The 22,414-nt window shown below is 38.8% G+C and overlaps 1 protein-coding gene across 5 annotated transcripts in view; it reads left to right on the forward strand.

Moving 5' to 3' along the window:
- Positions 1–2,719: 2,719 nt before the first annotated feature.
- LOC100650834 (transcription factor collier) overlaps positions 2,720–22,414 on the forward strand; it is a 96,060-nt gene continuing 76,365 nt past the window's right edge. For all 5 annotated transcript variants that reach the window (XR_002307877.2, XR_007227717.1, XM_012311228.3 and 2 more), the window contains exons 1-3: positions 2,720–3,811; positions 13,101–13,254; positions 18,908–18,971. Coding sequence is in view for 3 of the 5 variants with exons in the window: in XM_012311228.3 (XP_012166618.1) it covers positions 3,741–3,811; positions 13,101–13,254; positions 18,908–18,971 (289 nt within the window). In the remaining 2 variants the exon portion in view is untranslated. The remainder of the gene's footprint in view (positions 3,812–13,100; positions 13,255–18,907; positions 18,972–22,414) is intronic.

A 22,414-nucleotide genomic window follows, 5' to 3' on the forward strand; every position in this document is an offset into this window, starting at 1 on the left:
AAATTCTACAATTACATTTCCGCCTAGGATGTCACGCAAAGCAAAATTTACGTAGCGTTTCAGCCAATCGAGAACTTCCAACCTACTCGGTTAGTTATGATTCAAATTTTTCATTTTTAATTAAATCACGCGGAATCATTTCATACGTGGTAATCGTTTGAACTGTAGATTTTTATGTGAAGAGAACATAGGTCGTGAGGATTACTTACGAGATTACTTGTTGTCGTAACCGTCGAATATATTTAAAATAATAAATTAATATACAGCCGTATACGTGAGTCGTTAGTACGAAGTATAAATCGCAAAATAAGATAACGAAATAAATATTCGTAAATGCTCGTCGTGTAACTCGATAGACGCTCGTAAGATACTCGGAGATACTCTACATACTGTTGGATACTCGATATGTACTGTCGCTCGCGATCGCGTCCGTGTATTTATACCGGTCGGGGGAAAGTCGGAAAATTCAAATTCGTTTTCATTTGACGGTTGCTTGTAGAGAAACATTGTTTTGCCCGGAGTCTATTTGTTCTTACATTACTTGTAACCTAAGGGTTAATACTCCGAGGCAAAACAACACCATGATTTGAATTGTTCTCTGATTTATGTGCCGCTACAGAAGCATTACATTCTCGCTAGAACAGTAGATAGTAATAAATATTCTTTTCGTACCTTTTTCAATCATTATGTGTGAGAATACTTCACATAGGTACACATCTACTCGTCACTTTTACCAGAAAATTCTAATAAATTTTACCTTATTCATTCATATTCATGTATTCATAAGATGGTAAGTATTCACGTATGACGCGAATGAGATAACAAATCTATAATGAATCAAATAAAACATAAGCGCAATGAAAAGCATTTTTGCAATGAATATCGGCAAATACCATTTATAGCGTATAGATATTTTCATAATTTTCGTTTAAACTAGCCCCTAAATCTACCTATCTATCTCAAATCTGTACAGATCCAGAAAAAAGAACTTGCATGTTTCATTGAATGACTTGTACCTAATCAAATACAGCGTAAATACGATTAACAGGTCGTGGAATAGGGCAATCAGCACGCTTCCACTTATGGTAAATAGTACAATGTACGATTTTTCTTGAGAATGTCACTGGCAATTAACGAACCAGAAAATGGTGGGTCTTCAATACGGGCGTAAGAACCGACGAAAGCAACATCTTCCTTGAATGCTTATTCCTTCGAAGACAAGTGATAACCAGGTGTAGAAAATTACCGAGAACGCTAAACCTGACAAGACGAAGATCAGGTAGACCAGTTGCTAGTGAACCTCGCGGTGGTCTCCTGAGGGAGAGACCATGGATTTCCCCGTACTTGATTACGCTTCGATAAAAACTGGGGCAGGCTAGGTGCGAGTTCGAGGCAGCTTCCACATCAGAGTGAGGTGTTTCTTCGCGATACGTGACGCACTTGCCATTAAATGTCTGCACGTCAGGATAGCTTCCTTGCCAGACGTCGACGTCTCTCCCGAAAAGGACACTGACTGCTCTGCCATCGGGCCCTATTTCAGCATACCAACTTGCAAATACTTGGAGGACATCAGTCATTGCGGCGATTTTCTTTTCAGCTACGTCGATTATGCTTTCTTCTTTTCAGCGTTTTATCGTCGCGTAAACCGACCACCGATCGGAATTTCCTAAGTACATTACATGATGGCGAATCGTCTAAACAGCGCGCGACGGAATAAAGAAACCGCTCGATAAAGAAAACCGCCAAATTTGGACAAAAGTACGATCGATCTCGATCGCTAGGTGTCGAAACGACATTTCAGTCGACCGTGATGTATAGAGCGTCGAGCACGAACGCGTCGAGCACAAAAATTCACTTCCTAGACGTTGTGTTTTTCTACGTAGATATTTGACGCTATCGAGCGAAGGTTTTTTGTATTTGATAAAATGAAATTTTTGTTGTATAAAAATAAATATTTACTGATTGCAATTATTCGAGCTACTACGGGAAATATCAAGTTCAATTGAATATTTTAAAAGATTCGTAAAGAAATTAGACATGATCTTCGTACGTTCACTTGCACATGTATCTCAAGGCTCCGAACAAAAATTTCCTCGATTTGTTCCAATTTCAATATTTCGACTAAGATCTGGCGCGATTCGATGAGCTTTTGGATTTTTCAAAAAGGTCAACTATTTTAAAAACTGTTGCAACGATCGTTAAATTGTTAAAATCTACGCTAAAAGTACTATACGTGATAACTCTACGCGCGAGAAGGAATCAAACGGATACGATTTTCGTGTATCAGATAAAAAATAATTCCTGTGCGATCGATCTGTCTGGCTCAAACATCGATTAATCAACCAATTGACCGAATCTCAATGACGAAAATGGGTACGTCGATCATTCGATTCGTTGATCGCGATTCGAAGGTCGTCTCAGACGGAGGAGAAACACAATGTCAGCCTTGAGCGTCCACGGCGCGCGCCGGAATGACAGCCTCGTGACGTGGCCGTCGCGGCGCCACCGTCTTTGGTAATTGGAGATGGGCGTCGGTAGCGTAAAAGGACGCCGGTAGCGATTGGTCGACGAAGAGACGGTGGATTGGATGAAAATCGAGGATGGGCAAGGCGTCGTTGGCAGGCTGGTCGTTGCGCCGCATCCGTGGCGGCCACACCCACCGAGAACCTGGTGGCCCGTCCCCGTTGGGACCCGCTGGCACGCCGCTCGAGCCGGCCCTGACACATTCGACAAGCGGCGCCGTAACGGGAAGCAACGCGCGGCTGGGGACCTCGAAGGACCTCTCTTCTGGTCACGAGTCACCCTACCGACACTTTCGTGTCGACGATATACGCACCACGCTGCCGTCGCCCGCTACTCAGATTACCGCTGCTCGCCGCGTATCCAGGCTCGATCTCTTCATCCCAAGTGGATCGTTCGAAGATCTCGGAGGAGTCGCGCGTACACGCTGGGGACCCGGATCGAGGAACTGACAACGGAGAATCGAAGATCCTCTTCGGAAACCGATCTCTATCAACTTATCGTTTACCAAGTACGTGCCACGCGTATAGTAAGTGACTATGGAGAGTGACGAAGTTTAGTGAGGATCGCGAAGAGTCAGACAGTAACGAACAGAAGACTGTGAGACTTTCGTAAAGGAAGCCGAGTGAGTAAATAAATATACAGTGGTCAGTGAAACAAAAGGAAAGAACACTCTGCAGTGTCGATCGAACTCGTGATATAGAATTAAAGGGACGCATGTGCGCCGACACGCGGTCGGCTACCGATTTAATGGTGTGACAGGTTGGCTGTTTCTCAGATAGGTACGGGCATTGGTGAGAAATCGCGACGAATCGAGGTCAAACGACTCGATTGATGCACTCTCGTGAAGAATCGTGGCGGTGGAGAGGAGCGTTCTGACCGAGAGGTTACGGTCTCTCTCGATCAGCCGCGAAGAAGGTTCTCGCGAAGGGTGGCAACGAGAAGGAGAAAGCCTGTTGCCCCAGGAGAGTCCGTACGGCCTCACGACGCGGTCCGACGAGTGGAGCGGTCTCCTGCCCAGCTCCACGATCGTGGGTGCTGGGGGGTCGCCATGGCTCGGACTCGGCGCAGGGGGTGGCACGGGAGCTACCACCGGGGGCGGAAGCCCCGTCGAACTCGAAGGCCACTGGGGACGTAAGCTGTACGGGGCGAGTGTAGCTCCACCACCGCCGCCGCCTCATCACCACCCGCGGGCGCCTCTCGTTTTCGCGCCTCAGGACATGAGGCAAATACTCAAGGAGGAACCCGTGCCACGTGCTTGGCCACAGCCCGCGCTTGCCGACAACGGAACGTGAGTACCTACGCTTATTTTTCTATTTCCCCCATTGAAACCGTTCACTCTTGTAAATAGCGAAAGTAAGAAAGTAAAAAGCAAGGTGATCAGATTCGCGATATGCTCCTTTCTTCGGTGGAAATGAAAATTTGGAATTATACGGAGGTTAAATTATAAGTGAAATTGTGAAGAAAAAGGTGAACGGCGGTAGAGAAATATTCGGCGTTTTATCTCGATAAATTTAGGGAATATTTTATATGTTCGTTTTATCTTGTACTGCATTAGGTAATGTTGAATAAAAGTTTAGTCGATGTTGAGGTGCAGTTTGAAATTGGAATGTTTGTTCTACGTATATAGTACATAGAATTATATAACAGAACTGTATGTTGATATAATGAATGACAATTATTGACACGTATAATTGTCATGAAAATCTATGTATAACATGAATCTATTGATAAACTAAAACATTGGTACGCATATCTAAATCGATTTCTATATTTTCTACTTCCCTAATAGCGGCCAATCAAATTATTGCAGAAGCACATTTGCTACAAATATAATTGCGTAGATTAAACAGCGAGATAAGTCGCTGAAAAGTAGAGTACACGTTGTATATTATTTTTTACCCACTTTACGATATTGTAACAGGAAATTAAAAATATTGACTTAATAGGCACGTTCGAGTTAAAAAAAATAATTCCCTTCGATCGTGAAATCTATTCAAAACAAGTAAAAAGAGAGCGTAAATAAATCGCCATTGCGTCGTCGCATGCCGTCGGACAGCGGCAATGTCGTTGCTTCGTTTACTTTCCACAGAATCATTTAAAGAAATATTTACACAAAACTCCTAGTAAACAGAAAAAACGAATAACAATTCTGAAACATTGAATCGCTGTAACTATAACTATTTTACTTTCTCCATCGCTGAAACTACAATATTTCTCCTATAAAATTGCCTTCAAAAATCTCGCTTCGTACGCGCATCGAGAATATCGATGAGATTTTCATCAGATACAAAATATTACGACGTACGCGATTAGTAAAGATCAGAAAAATTGCTTTACACCAGCTTTTCCCGTAATCGTTGGATTTGAAGATTTTCAAATTATGGCGCGTCATCAGGAAACAACAATGCCTCGGTATTTCGTGGCACGCGAACAAATATCCAGTTTATCTTTGGAAGCGGAGCGTTTCAAAGCGGTTCACACGTAGCTGCATTTGGCGAACGATAAACCGTGCTTTATTGCAGCCTCGCTTAAGGGATTTGTACGACGTGCAAACGACGAAGGTACAGATACGCGGACTCGAGGAGGTAAACCGACCGGGTTGGGGGCTCGCTAATCCAATAGCGGTTCTCTTAACTAACCCCTTCCAAGTGGCGTGACACGGGAGTGGGCGACCGGAATCGAGTTAATGTAATTGAGAATTTTAGCGCCTTTTGCTTTCCTCTCTTCCTCTCGTTTCCTCTCCTACCTGTTCGTTTTTCCTCCGGGTTATCGCAGACTTTCCGCGCCTGAAAGGAAAACTGAAAAATTATTGCGGCTTAACACGCCAGTACGAGTTCTATCTATAACTTTATGCAAGTGATTGGTGGATTGTGAATTTTTATGCGTTTATGGAAATGCATCGAATGTAAATGGAACGTAAAATGCACGATATAAAATGTTCAAAGTATTCGTTACAATATTTAATGGGAAAAGAGAAATCTCTGCTTAGGTCCTACTGTTATTACCATTTTCACAAAAATACGAATTCGCGTAAATATTTGCGATGTAGTCACCTTTTGGTATTTCTTAAATGAGGAAAATTTGATATAAGAATTTTCTTTACTTATGTAGATATCAGTAATTACTGTATATATAGGTACACTTATATTTTGTAAAAATAGTTTGAATATTTTATTTAAGAGTTCGTTTCAAGGATACGTTATTATTAATCCGTTTGGATAATCATAATTGTTTTCTGGTTTAATATTCAAAAAGATACATAATTCCTGTTATAATCGCGGGTTTACAAAGCAGAACCGACAGAATGACAAATCAGATAAATATGCGTTGTGATTTTGTCCGCGTTGTTTCTATTATTTTCAATATTAATTCGATACCATCTTGTTTAATGCGCGTAAAAAAATTGAAATGCAGGCAAAAGTGATGACGTAGGTATCCATGTGGATAGATATTATTTTTAATAATACTCGTACTTCACGATTATTTATGCATCTTCCTGCGTAAGTTTGTTACCTTCTCAAGTAAGCTTATAAGATTAAGATACTTGTTTCGAAAAGTTGAACATTGACCATGTACTTAGACAACGAAATCGTGCAATTTACACAGTCTTGAGTCGATCGATTTAATTTTAAAAAAGTTCAAATACGAAAATTTCGTTTATATCCAATATCTATCCTTTCTTGCAACAATAAATTGACAAAGATTGTATTTGTCAGCTCTATTCTTTTCTTAACCGGTACTTAATTGAAACAACGCTAACACAGTTGGTACAAGTGGCTTAGACAAAACGTTAAGCGTTGGAATCGTTTCTGTTCAAATTTACCGTGGAAAGTTTCATTTCCTTGGTGAAGAGCGGTTATAACACACAGACGCGGTGTACGCCGACTCGAAAAAGAGGGTGCGAGAGGGCTTGGCGAAACTGTTTTAAAACTCCCAGCAAACAGACATAAACTCTCACGCTTTTTAAAAACCCCTAAAAAAGTTACCCACCTAATGAAGCAGTAAACCATCGCGCCCGACGAAGGGACGAGCTGTGTCGTCCGTGGAAAAACAATGACTTTCTCTGCGACTCCGGGTATGAAAGTAAAAGGAATATACGACGAAGAAAAAGTTTGCGAGCAATTGTTGCTTTCGCAAATCAGTGAATACGTTTTGCGCGTAATATAATCACGAAAGTTTAGTTATGTAAAAAGTTAGGAAGGAGTATCGTCGAAACTACCATACGCACGTTCATTTTGACACTCTTTAAGGTGCAACTTTAATGAATATTCTATCGTGGATTAATCTTCTATGAAACATTTCGTTTTCTTTTGTGCGTGGACCAACTTTAATGAATATTCTATCGCGGATTAATTTTTTATAAAACGTTTCATTTTCTTTCGTGCAGTATAACTGTAATGAATATTTTATCGTAGATTAATTTTTCATTTTTTTTTTTTTTTTTTTTTTTTTTTTGAATTTTTAATTACGTAACTTTTATTTGCAAGTCGATGAAACACAAAGAGGACCAACAGGCGAATTCGTGTGCGTGATCTTTTTATAGTTGTGATGTTTGCAATAAAATTCCCAGTCGTAAACGAATTAATAAATTTTTGTCAGAGGAGGCAGTGAAATATGGCATTAAATTGAACAGCATCCGCGGTAACGCTGGCTAGTTGCGAATTACATTCGGATATATTACAAATTGCTCATTATCTCCGCGCGCATTATGAATCACGTTGGGTGCAAGCGTAAATAGACTGCGCTTCGGCTAACTCGTAATAACTAACGCCCGGCGGTATACATTAACTGCGGATTTATTGTAATTCTCCGCGATTGCTTTATCCACGAATTCGTAACCGTATCCGTGGGTTCGTATTATCCGCATATTTCGCCCGTAATGCATTGTGCGCAAATAGCATAGGTTGCGGCTCGCATGTAAAGTATAGACTAGCTCGGACGATTATTCGACGATCTGCGTTTGCAAATTGCCAGCATGTCAATATTTGCCCCGCGACCGATAAAGCAAAAATTTCTGTACGTTTCGCCAATGGAACTTTACAGTAGAATTTAATTACTGATAAAAAAGAAAAAAGAATTGAAATTTCTTCTCATTTCAACGTAACGTACGTGGAAAGGATACACGTACATAGTGAAATCACAAATTATAATATTAGATGGATACTCGAATTGATCTAGCTGCGGTTGGAGTCAAACGTCATTCATGAATTGATATTTAAATCTGCTTACAGTCTTCCATTAAAATTACATTGCGTTAATCCTCTATCGTTTTCTACATTATAGTAGTTACTGTGTTATATAGTAAAAATTAATGTGCATCTATAAAAATAAATCTAGCTATAATTGTGAGTTTGTCAGAACTCATGTTATCATTAGGTAGTTATATGAGTGCAATATTGTTGTTAATATATAATGAATTTAAACTAGATGTCAATTTCAACTAAGTTTCAATGTTACAATATATTAAACATAGAGTGTCCTATAATAAATACGACTTTTTAGGTATATGCAGTTGCACAATTCTCGCGTACAAATTCTATCGTAAAGGGGAAAGAAACCACGAATACATTCACCTTATAATTCGGATCTGTCATCATGCAATTTTCATGTGCTTTTCTGAATGAACAAAGATACATGGCTGATCAAGATAACTTTCATAATTTATTCATTTCATAATTTAATTCATACTAAACGTTGCAGCATTCGAACGATGTCAGGAAATCAGACGCAACTCATAAATTAATTTCTCATTACGATAAATGTTTGCAGATGCTGAGGAACTATATACTGCAAACTAACAGTAAACAGATATCCTTTATTCGTTCATACTTTTTATAGAAAAGGGGAGTAACTTACTGACTAACCTACATATCCATCTTCTAACACTTCGTTACCGGTGGAAATGTTTTCACGCGAATGAAAACCGGATTCGCCATGTTTACGTTGGATTTTTAACTCGCAATCTTTTGGCGTATAATCTCGCTCTCGAGAAGAGAAACTGTTCGTTTACTTATTTCGTGCACGTTTTTTTCATCTACAGCTCTTTTCCTTAAATTGGCATTTTCCTAAGTGCAGAACTATTTGTAACGTCCCTGCACACCAATGGGCGCAACGATGCAGGGAAAAACTGGTATCGCGCGGAAAGACACCTATCGCGTCCTACATCTTCATTTGCGTATTTGGCGCGCGGCGAGTATCGAGTTATCTTTGTCGGCCGATCGAATCGTAGCGTTACTTCAGTCGTCGCAGAAAGAAAAGTTACGCGACAGGGATCGCTGTGCCTCGAGGCCGAAGGCAATGCAGGCGGCACGTTGCGCCCGCCGCCACCGATGAACGTTATCTGCTAACCGAAAGCGGGCGCGTGGCAAATTGTACCGGAGAATTCCGGCTGCGGGAATCCGGCAATCCTGCCTGTAATTATCACCTCCGTGTCGCTTGCTGTAGCCTGGAACGTTCAAGTTGTTACGCACTCGTCTTTAAGGAGAAATGTGCCTGTTAATGCAAAATTACCTATCAATTTCTAAACATGCGGCCATATTTATGATGATTGAAGTGAGCTTTATAGGTCCAAATATAGTCTATGTATTAGGCTGCTGATGTCCATTTATTTATGGGAAATTTAAGTCTGCAGAAATATACGAAACATATAAAAGTATACAAAAATATTACGGATAATAGATATGTAATATTGAAAAATGTAATGAAATATTCCAAGTATGCATTATAATTAGAATGCAGATATTTATGCAAATTCATACGTTATACAAATCTGCATATGCAACTGAAATTTATCTGATCTATTAAATGATAGTAGTGTAGGTACTTTGGATATTTTGTACGTAATGTTTGTGCATCCTCTACATCTTTTTTTTCTAGTTTCTTCTTACGCATTCTGTGCAAAATGTAGACACGTGAGTGAATGGAATAACCCCGAAATGTTGGATACACGCGGCAAACGTTGAGAATATGAAGCGACGCGAAAAATAGCCGCTTAATAGAGGAATATTGGCGTAAAGCGTTCTCTCGCCATACGATTATAATTATACTGGCCCGTTAAATAACCACGACCCCTGCATTCCATGTTCCCGGTTGACAGTTGCGTTTCTTTTTTGTCTCTCTATTTTTACCCAGCTTTTTTCACCGAAAATCTTGCACACTATTGAAAAACTCCTTGTTATTATTTTATATAAATATTATTAAATTTTAATACTAGATGTTTAAAATATTTAACATGTAAAATATTTGTAGTACAGTCTTATCACGTTACATTAACAACACTCTTTAATATAAATAAGTAAAATAACATTTGAGCAGAATACGTACCATATACACAATCAATATTTTAAATGCATGAATATAAAAAGTACTGTTTTCAGTATTTGAAAGTGAAAATTTCGTGCTAACAGACAGAGCTAAATGCAAAGTGTTCTTCCATAAATAATTGTCTGATACTGCACTATAGTCACTAATAAAATCCCACCTATGATTATCTAAATTATCTAAATCATGGACAAAATTAGATAGGAAATATATTGCACCAATGGAAACATTTGCTCTCCTTCTAATAGATAAACAAAAAATTCATTGAATTGCCACAGTCGCATCACGTAAATTACTAATCAGTTATATTAACAAGTTGCAAAGTCCAAACACAAACTATCAATGAAAGTAATCCCATCCGCGCGGCTCTCCACGTACCACTCGCGAAATAAAACAACGCGGTCGCCCGGACTTGCATATTATTGTTATTTTAACGAGCATAATCTTGAAACCGCGGAACGGTGGCGCGCCGCAATCCGCAATAGTTTGGAAAAAGGTGTGCGACAGTATTGCACCGCAGGTGATAATGTAAAGGCTCGGTAGGACGTGCCTACACGTTACATAGGAATTGGTGCATGGCAAACGGGGCAAAATAATCGGACGTCGAGAGTTATGGGGCGCGAACCGGCGGCCGGTTAATCAGCCACCGATAATTATCGACACGGGCAGTACATCACTAACCCTCCCAGCCTCTCTGCCACCCCAGTGGCCTCCTTCCCTCCAGCAGACCCTCTCTTCTCTCTGCATCGGGATTCACCACCAGCCCCCCTTCTCGCCCTCGAACACCCCTGACTGGCGAGAACCCCTTGTATCCTCCTCCCTCTTGCTCTGCCTCCTCTGCCTGCCGGCAGACCGACATCCCACCGCCTGCCGTGACAAACGCACCGCCGATACCATCATTTATTTCGCAAATGTGCTGCAAAACTGCCGCTATTCATTTTCGGTCCAGTCGATTCAGTTTTCCGCTCTGAGAGTCCGTTCTGATGGCAGTGAGCGCCGCGGCGGCATTCCGCGCACCCGCGCCGCGACCGTTTTATCGCTTCGCGCTGCCCGCCACCGCCGCCGCAGCCACAGCCGCGATCGCGATGCCGCGTGCCCGAACCACGCCACCACCCGATAATGCGATTTCTCCGCGGCGGTTTTTAACCGATGCAACATCTATCCGACCCCCGCGTACCAAGCCTAAAAACCCTTTCGCGCCTGTCGCTTGTCGCGCTTCGACGGATCGCGCCGCTTCATTGACGACTATCTTTTTTTTTAACCCCCTGCGCGTGTTTATCTGAAATTTGAAACCATGAAAAAGGGAGATTGAAAGTTTTAGTTATTTTGCTATAAAGCGTACTTTGTATGGTAAGGGGGTGAATATATTTTGTTTCGATTTTTAGAGGTATTTGGTGCACGTGGTTATAGCATCGAGGATTTGGATGAGGGTAAATTTTTATCCATCGATATAATCTTGTGTAGAAGATATGAATAGCGGTCAAAGAGAGTAAGTTTTGTCTTTTCGGTTATGAGCATGAACTTCCACAGTTTACTCAATTCGAGGAAAAACAATTTTTATTACGTCTAACTGTTATTTTTAATTTATATCTTGATTATTTGCACGTTGCCTAATGTGGAGGTTTCTAACATTTCCGAGAATATGGTAATAACCTTTATTGACACATGGATTAGCAGTACCTTGATTCAGCAGCGATATAGAATTATTTACGCAAAACCTGTTAAATCTAAATTTGTACCAGGAAATAGAGGTTATATTTAATGTCTAAGGGGTTAGGAAACAGATAGCTTAGTGAGAAGCGGTCGTAATATGAGGGGGAACACAGACGAAACATAATTAGAGAGCAAACGGTGAGCGACTCCGATAAAGGTTAATTTTAAAAAAGCCATAATGCTGTGACAATCGATTTTATGAATTTAATATTTTCCAACGTGTCGTAACCATTTGTAACTTCTGTAATCCCTATGGACTTGATAAAGGAGTATTAATTATTACATTCTCCAAACAATATTAATCGTTAACAGAATTTTTGTTTTAAACGATAGAATGTCAAATATGTTTGCATAACGACATAAAACATTCCGGTAAAGTTTTAGTATTTGCACTTGGCTTACTAGGATGATGTTATGAGTTACCATTAAACATTTAATAATATACTGAAACGTATTGAACAAGGAAATTATATCCAATAAAGGAGAAATTCAAAAATTTACATATATACAATTTGTACTATATTTTACATCTTACAGCAAATATTACAACCCTCGAATAATTTATAGTGTTATACAATCAAACAGTATCCATACGTTGTTCCTTTTCTAAAAGAAGTCCACTAAACTAATGCGTTAAATGCCTCATGTTAAATTATTAATTATAATAATATTAAAAAAGTATATCTTACATGTCCAGGCTGGTAATTTGTAAACATGAGAAGTAATATTCGTAAGAGACACGATGTCACGAATGGTGGCACAAAGCTTGGTGAAAGGTCACGTTTCATGGGATCAATCAGAACGTAGTCGCGCGCGCGAATTATGCGAAGTAGTGCAGTGGAAAAGGGGACTTTCCGTGCCATTACTCAAAGATGGCATCGGAGTCCGGTGGTCTAATCTCAGCACATGAGACCTTAATGGGATTTTAAGGCGTTGAGGCCACCTGCGCGCTCCCCCACGGACAGCCTCGTTTGTCTTTCCTCTCTACCAGTTTGGACATTCTTATTGCATTCAAGGCCGAGTAGGACATACCTATTTGACCCTACGATAGAGGATCTCACTTCTGACGTCCGAATTTGGTAACGTGCATCGTTTGCGGCATCGAATGCACGCGCACTCTTCATAGTCGGTGATCGTACTGAAATACCTGCGATTTCTGAATATAGTATGGAAAGGTTAACTCGATAGATCGCTATTGAATACAATTTTTGAGAAAAAGGAATTTGCATTATTCACTATATCATTAAATTATCCGGGTCGTAAAAGCATTAAATACTATTAAAAATATTAAATACTGTTATTTAGTATCATGAATATCAAACATAAACAACTTTAACGTAGCGCAGCCTGACAGATAAATACACAATAAAACGTGACAATGTTTAAGTAGTTATACGTGAGATTATTGATATTTAGGATCTAATATATGGATATAAAAGTGAAATAAAATTTTCGTTAATAATTCAACGCGAGTGTAATATGTTGCAATTATTTAATCAGTGATTTAACAGCGCAATAAAAGTTGTATTATATGTGAATTTCAGGGTTGGTGTCGGTAGAGCTCACTTCGAGAAACAACCACCAAGCAATTTGAGAAAAAGTAACTTCTTCCATTTTGTGATTGCTCTTTACGATCGACACGGCCAACCGATCGAGATAGAGAGGACTTCTTTCATGGGTTTCGTCGAAAAAGACCAGGTAATTATTTTCATAAAGACGTATTACTTGTATTGAATTAATATTTTGATTAATTATTATTAAATAATTCTGATATGGATGATCGTAATTTTGCAAACAAAAATATATATATTGCCTGTCATAAGTAGACATCTGTTAGGACATTTTCTCATATCTAATACAATTTGAATATTTCCCTATACTACTTTTCAATATCAATAGCGGAAATGAATTACAAAATAATACTCAGTTCATAAACATTGCAATAAGATGCAATATAGAAATTATGATGGATAAGTTTAAAATGGCAGAGTAGTATAAGATTTATGTCTTGTTAGTTTCGAAAGTCGATGAAAAATCGCAGATCATTCATCAGTATCGGGTTCGAAAAGTAAGTGATGGCGTCGAGTGACAACTTCGGAATTTCAATGCACATCGTAGTCCCTGTTTTCCCGTGAGGTTAAGTGGAAAAAGGCGAGGTGGACCTTTATGACATCAGGGAATATCGTGCGAGCGTACGCTTATCTCGATAATTGCCGTTTCCATCGGGGACGACGTCAAATATTAAACGGCTCCGCCTATACGTATACATATCGATAGTCGGCAGGATACACCTCCAGCTTTTCCAGCAATTAGTCGGACAGGCGAAAATCCATTGGCCGCGTGAGAAATGGACGGACGCGATCGTAAGAGCATCGATGTTGTCACGCGAACCGAGCAACCTACGAATAATAACCGGGCTTTCCATTTTCTTTCGTTCATCCCGTCTCCCTTTTCTATCACAGATCGTATCTCTTTGAGCATTTGTTACTAAATCATTCCATCGTTTCAAATATTTCTCCGAGTGAATAACTTTTATTCGATTATGTCAGTGTCTTACAATTGAATTAAGTTTAACACGGTCATGTTTCTGTTTAATTGTATCTTTCAATAATTATTCTGTCGTTAGAATAAAATGTAACTATGAACTGCTCAAAAGTATATGGACATTTGTTTATGCTTGACATAGTATAATTTCGTCACCTTAATGTACAAGAACAGGATTGGTTTAGGTTTCTAAAAGTGTGACTAAAGATCTCTATCATGAGACAGTTTTGTCATTTAAGGATTCGCTTATTTGCAAACTGTAAATAAGATAGGAAAATTCTTCCAAATTAGTAAAGAAACTATCGTAATTAACTTTAGCGATAATATTTAGAATTGGTTAACACTTGGACAAATTATATATTTAATTTTGATATACCATTGATGAAGTTTTAAATAATTTATGATAAACTTCTGTGTAGCAATACAACGTTCATGAAACGTTAATTATTAGCTTTAGAGTGTCAGTGTTCGAGTGATTTCTAGCTTCCGTGCCAACAATCTAATCTATTTTCATTGCATTCAAAGAAATGGCAAGAATGCCTGCAAATGAAGTCATTATACGTGCTCCATTCCCTCAATCTGTACGGTTTTTTTTATGTAAGAGCGTATTAATTAGGAGCAATCAATTACAAATGCAGATTTCTGCGAGTACGCAGTTATCCTAGGTTGTGATTGATCTATGGCAATCGCTTTCTAATATTTTACTACCGCGTTTTATTCATTTTTATAACGATTTTCCTGGATCTGCAATGTTCTTTCTCTTTCTTTTATTTCTTTCTTATCTTCCTCAAACTTAAGAAGTTTCCTAAGAGTAGCAAAATAAGATTAAGTCAAAAATAATTCAAAGGGTGGAATAGGGTTATTCTTCGTTTTATATTACACGATCCCAAAGATAATTAACATCTATTGGTAATTAATCTATTTTCTTGAAATTTTTTACAATCATTCACCATCTTTCTGCCTTAAGCTTTCCATTTTACCTTTATAACACTTTTACGCTTCAACAATTTCAACTTTTAAATAATGATTTTAAACATAGCTTTTAAGAAATCACATTATTAACGAGATAGACCTAATAGGTTAATATTGTATGTGAGAAAAATTGAATCGAGCGTTCTTTTTAATATGCCTGCGAGTGGATCTCTTTTTCCAATCGCCAACTTCCGGTTGCCCGTTTTTCCTCATAATGAAAGCCTGTCATTCGAGTGATCTTTCAATTAACGTAAAGAGTCGCTTATGATCCCGGTTATGATTTCACGGAGAAGACTAGTCTCTGTCAGTTATCGAGTACTCGTTAGAATCATCGGGAGAAATGACATTCGACTCGTGTTCGAAGAGTTGTCACGACTTCGTGCGAAGGTTTCGAGCGGGACGCGATTGTCAGCACAGTCATCGTTAGAGCTCCACTTTCTATTGGTCAATTAGTATAGCTGTTTAAGGAAAAGCTGACTGCCACACACTCATTCTTGCGCAAAAGAAATCTCTACACTGGCAGATACTGTTCGGACAGACGATCACGCGAATGGTCGGATATCCCTTCCTGCCACTCTACCATGCGAAGAACCATTACAAGCTTCTAGTTTGTACATCGTCAATCGATTACCTGTATATATCATACAACACTCGAAATGTCAGATACCTACATGACAGAAATCCAGATTCTCGATATAAGGATAAATTACTGCGACACGCGTGTAAATTATCGAGGTATAGAATTTAAAACCGAGAAATTGAAATATTATACAGATGCGTTGAATAAATAAAAAGCAATTTTCTTAACGGAATAAGTTGTAAGTTTCACGTGCAGCGTGATGAAAAAAGTTATAATTTACTTTATTTTTTTATTTTACCGTGTACTTGCGGAGACATTCAACATTAACAATCCACAACGTTCACAGATTCACATTGTATAAAATATTTAAAAATATTGAAGTCCTTTGAAAATAGATAATTGGATTAAACTTGAATTCAGACTCTCGTTCAAATTGAACTTCGCTAACTATACTCAACATTTATTCGCAAATAGTGGAAAGAAACATATACAGCGGCTCACGAATGCATTCGAACATTCGCTGTTGAAGCTTTTATTATTAAAATAATTAGAGTATGCACGTTAGACTTAAGACCTGAGAACAATGTTATAACTGCTATAAGATACAGGTATCAAGATTGCATATTTAAAATTTGAAACGGTACCGATGACATTTGTAGAAGTTACGAAACATTCATTGTAATTATGTATAAAAATAAGGTTACGAAAATAATCGAACGGTATTGATTATACCTATCTTATTTTATGTTAATGTTTAATTAGGCCTCCTTTGGCTTCAATTACTGCTTGGAGAAGCTTTCCAGTTATTTTGGATTCGAGAGAATTCCATACTTCTAAAACCTTTCAACTATATCTCTCCAACATACTTAATTTTTTAATCTTTTACTGATTTTTTCCCGAAAATATTCGATGAGACTGAAATTTGGACTTTGTGGAAGCGTATGTAACACACGCTGTGTGTTATATAATAATTATTGATTGTTATATAATAAAATAAAAATTGTTTTGTATCTTCTACTAATTACATTAAATACATTGCAATGAATATTTCATAACGTTTACTAATATTATCTGATTCGATCCAACTTTAGACATATAATTTTGATACTTGTATCTTATAGCAGGTATGATATTATTACCAGATCCTAAGATTAACACGCATATTTCGATTGTTTAAAGGTTTAATAACAAGCGTTCGAATACTTTCGTGAGCCACTGTAAACAGGTAATTAAAGCGACTCATTTGTGAGTCAGTGAACAAGTGTACTTTCTATTCCTTTACTTCGATTTGCATTGGTTATCTTGATATCTCCATTCCTCCCTATCCTCCGTAAGAGCACGTCTATATGTATAATTCACATGAACAGGACAGTTGCATTGCATAGCCTCCCTATTAATTAGGGTCGTGCACCGCAAGCATAGATCAACCCCGGTGTCGAGTAGCCGTTTGTGCCTAAGCGTACTTATGCCTGTTCTCACCCTCGATCCTTCCAGTCTGGAACTTTACCTCAAGAGATACGGAACTATTTACATATTTTTACACAAAGCCCAATTATTTAAGTGGCGTCGCTCGGCTATCGGGTCGATTGACCCGTCTATCGTTTCTATCGTGAGTAATACGCGACATAAAAGCCTGTAAATAGAGCGTGTCAGCGCGATGGCAGGCGTACAGTTCCCGGAAACTGGTGCCCTACGTAAATACAGGGTCTCCGCATTCGTTCTCCGTTCTATCCGCTTTTTATTCGTGTTTAATTAAAAAGTAGTCGTGGATCGAACGACCCGCGTATATACCTGATTAACGTCCATCGTGCGCTTGCGAATTTAAAGATTAATGGCCGCGACGAACGCCAGTGACAGGAAAGAGCTTAATGCGTACACACGGCTCGAGGAAAAAGGGAAGAATGATGTCGATCTACCGACGAACTAACGACGATTATCCAGTGTACCGTAATCAAGCTTCGATAGAAAAATCAACCGTATACTCGGCCTGTTTTAACGAAACCATGAGTACGCGATTTAACTTCATTTGCGTAATTACCCTGTACGAGTATCCATGTATTAAGTTGATAGAAAGGTATAGTTGGTTTCTCAGCATGCTAAATAAACAATTTCAAATAGTTTATACGTCACTGTTTATGACAGATTTAAATTACCATTTTTTACCAATTATCATTAAATGAAGAAATATAGATAGCGCGAAAAAGTCTGAAAGATTCCTATGTCTATCTTGATAAATATTAGTATTATTTTCACTCTAAGTTCAGAGTACAATAATCGAGAATTGAAATGCAGCATCATGCTGTATAATTTAAAATTTGAAAGGTTATTTTACTTTAACTTTGATAAGTGACAAGTGACAAATTTTACACTTCAATCGTCGGTACTTCTGATGTTAATTGCGATCAAGCAACAATTTTCTGTGTTACTCTTGTTCTTTTCAACACAAGCGTGTTTAACGTATCTACGTAATTCGAATATATTCCGTTGAAATGAAAGAAAGAACTACCGTTACTCGTACTTCAATTATCATTATCGAGTAGAATTATCGTATTGAACGTACAACCAAAGACTCGATTTAGGTAATTATGTTAATTTTCCATAATATCGATTGGACTCATCGTTGTTCTCGGGTTGAAAGATTGTATGCACGACTAAATGTCGTGGCCACGATACACCGGGGGTTGGAGTCCTGGGTGTTTCAGGGGTAGATAGTTGAAAATGCATTACCGCGGCTGCGGCATATGGCACGATGCACGCATGACTCGTCAACAGGGCAGGATGATAATTATGCATCGCACGCCATACGTAATGGCACGGCTCTTACCGGCACATCAAGAAATTAATAATTAGCGTGAGGTGGAGCAGGCCGAGCGCGAGAGTTACGTCACGGTGCACTTAATTAAAATAGAACGGGGTGTGAAGAACGCGCGGGACTGAATCTCCGTTCCTTCGCGTACTGCATTCGATTCAAACCGTTTAAACACGCACGAAATTTAGCGAGATTAACGAGATTTAACATTGAAATTCGCTTGTGTCGTCTTAATGAATTAATGGTTAGTCGTAGACCTTAAGATTAAAAAGGCGACGATACGTTTCAATTTGTGGAAGATAAATATTGATGAAATCTTCGTTTTAATGTAACCATTAAATGTCACGTCATGTCAATTAAATTTTACGTCACACTTGAATTAATTTATTCAAAACAGAGGTTTTTTAATGACATATAACAGTATCTTGTTACGTGTGTGTTTCTAGGAATCTGAAGGCCAGAAGACAAACAATGGCATTCAGTATAGCCTGCATCTGCTGTATTCTAACGGTGAGTAAACCGAACCATATTAATTATGACTCATCGCACCAATTTATGAATACTAAATTGCGGTGTATATTATGTATTTTTAAAATGTGCATACATCAAAGTCTCACAACTATGAAATCAACCAGGTAGATTTAAATTTCATTGCTGGAGAAATGTGAGATTTAAAGAATTGGGTCAACCATAATGTATATATATAGCTAGTACTTAATAAAGATTATACGAGAGGATAATAAAATGCGCAGTTTATGAACAGAGAAAAAACGATCAAGATTTTATTTAGAAAGAAACAGGTAATAGGTACAAATCTTTGGATTAAAAGCATTTATATTAAAGTGGTAGAAAAGTTATTTAAATCCTATGAATTAGAAGAATTAGTTTATTATTATTTATTATTAGTTAAATATCCATCTTTATTCAATCGTTCTTCGTAACAATTAATCTTCCACTCACTCCATTCGAAAAGCATTTTAAACTTAGTTAAACAGAGAAGACGAGTTAATTCATCACTTATTGTTAGATTATTTATCTCTCGAACATAATGATTTCCTCATTAAAAAATTTTTAATGAATTTTAATTCTCTTATTCTATAGTATTTAAAGTCCTCCATAACGAGGCCTTAAACAAACGAATTTTGTTCTACATTTCCGACCTATTTTTGTGTATAGAATAACCTTTTGTCGATTATGTATATATTCTATCCAGTCAAAAATTAGTCAAATACTACCTGTATACTTGAGAAGTTTTCAAACTAAATCTTCTTGTAAGCGAGGCCTCCAACATAACTGTGTTATTATCGATTCTCGTCATATTTTGAGCCATATGATCTTTCTGACATCAACTGTACCACGAATTTAGGACCACGATGTGTAAAAAGAAGTCAGTCAGTGAACGCGTAACATGTATTCGAAGAGTGATCCACGCAGTAGCCCGATTCGATCCGAAGCGACGATGACAGGCCATCGACATTCCGCCAGACACCCAGTGTCTCAGCTAAAAAGCTCACGAACTTTCGAGGCCCGAGTGCAACAAAGACATATTTTATGTCACTGGCCCAGGTTTGGCAAAAAGGGTTCAGTTTCCGTCGTGAAGAAGCGTTCGAACGTCTGTGCGTGAACGAAAGAAGGAAAAGAGGAACACGGAGAGAAAAGGGAGAAGAAGAAGTCGATGATTTAGAGGTGGTCCAACTAACAGAGAGACCCTTTAAAAACGTGCTCGTATTATGAACATATTAAAAAGCCGCAAGGCGCTATCTGCTGGCTTTCATTCCAAAGTTTTTTCATCCTGTGTACATCAAGAACAACGTCAACCTCCGCCGGTGCTTTCTTTATCTTCATTTCTTGTCGATTCTCATGGCTCTTTCTCTCGCGAGCATCTTCCCCTCGTTTCTTTTCCATTCCCTTTCCTGCCCCTTTCCCGGTCGTCCCCCTTTCTCTTTTCCGCGGCTCATACCATCAGCCTTCTTGCCTCCGCTGTTGCGAGCCGATCAATCAATGCGAGATTTTTGCGTTGGCAGAACTGACTGAGGGGCCGCCCTGCCATCTATGGACACTAAAACGTGTTGCCAACATTGCAAACAAGAAATAACTAACTATCGCAACCTATAGAATACCTATAGCCACCTTCGGGATCGTAGATCCCAAGCTCTCCCCTACTTTTATCCTATTCTCTGGAACTTTCGTTCGACGATACTCGTAGTTCAGCCTATAATCGGCAAAGTCTTTGCCAGTACTTGCTATCGTATGATTTTCCTTTAGAGTTTCTTGAACATCCTGGAAAACACAATTCTTCGTTATATCGTAAGACCGATTTGTATATCGGAATGTGATTTGAGATGAAACTTCTACTCGCTGTCTTAAAAGGCAGTCAGAATGGTTGCTCAATACTAGTTGCAATACTAGCTGTTGTACATGGGATACGATATTATAGAACGATTTTATACCTTTGAGTTTGAACTCTCGGAATTTCTAAATCGTGTAATGATAGATGTTAACGGTTTAATCATTTTATTCATACCAGCGAAGAATACGTTTGAATTGCAATGATTGATACATTCACAATTGTTTAAATCACAATTTTGATTCGTTTCTACGTAACTAATATGCATATAATATACTTGAACAATAAATCTGTAGCGGCACGTGAGTCAGAGGACTATTCAAATCATGTTGTTGCTTTGCCTCGGAGTAAATAATGTAAGAACAAATAAACTCCGGGCAAAACAATGCAACTACATGCAACCGTCGAATGAAGACGAATTTGAATTTTCTGACTCTCCTGCGATCAGTATAAATAAACGGACGCGATCGCGAGTGACAGTACATATCGAGTATCCAACAGTATCTAGAGTATCTCCGAGTATTTAAAGAGCGTCTATCAAGTCACGCGACGAGCATTTACGAGTATTTATTCCGCAATTTTATTTTGCGATTTATACTTCGTACTAACGACTAACGTCTACGTTTGTATATTAATTTATTGTCTTAAATATATTCGACGATTACGACAACAAGTAATCTCGTCATTAATCCTCACGACCTACGTTCTCTTCACACAGACATCTACAAATCTCTACTGTATTATTATCAAATAGCTTTTTAGTAATTTTATTAAATGAGGTAAAATACTACGATAATATAAAAACTGCACGTTCGTACATAAATAATACAGCAAAATTTCAACAACCGATTCAAATGCTAATTACGATAAGATATACACGTTGCACAATGAGAAAGATCAGGGCAATGACGATTTCCAATAAGCAAGCGATGCAATCAAACGTTACGATATAACGGAGCCTATACGTCTTCTATCGAAGTACCGGTTATGTCCTTTAGAGTGAATCGGCGGATCGTCGCGGCTCTGATTTATGCCTCGTTCCCGAGATCGGTCTTCTGTCCGGACTCTCGAGACGCACTCTATAAAAGTTTCATGCACGAAATACTTTACGGTGCAGCTTTTATATCACGAAGACAAATTGGCGCTAGCTCACGGCCACAGCAACGTCTCATCCTCTCCACTCTGACCGTTTGTCATACAATCGAATCTGCACATTGTCGCAACACCGATCAGTCGGTCAAGCAATAAATCTATAATTAAATAATAAATGAGGAACACAGGGGCTACCGTTCAAGTGACGACAGCGCTTCTCCATATCAGGTTCTACTTCTTTTTGTGATCGTTCCCTTCCTTCGAACTCTCTTCCATTTCATTCGGTTTCTTTCATTCTCGTTCTCCGTCTCCCTTCTGCTCGACGTTCCCGATGTCCTTGCGCCTCTAAGATGGAGCAAGGTGCTCACGATCAGGACGAGGCGCGGCAGGTTAGACGAAGAAGAACGTATAAAAGCAGATGTCATTCAGAGAAAGAGAGACGTACAAATAGAGCGAACGAGGTAGTTGGACCGCGGAATATAACGGCTCGTAATAAGAGCGCCGCTGATTAAGG

Source organism: Bombus terrestris, chromosome 1 (genome assembly GCF_910591885.1).
Source record: "Bombus terrestris chromosome 1, iyBomTerr1.2, whole genome shotgun sequence".
Lineage (NCBI taxonomy): Eukaryota > Metazoa > Arthropoda > Insecta > Hymenoptera > Apidae > Bombus > Bombus terrestris.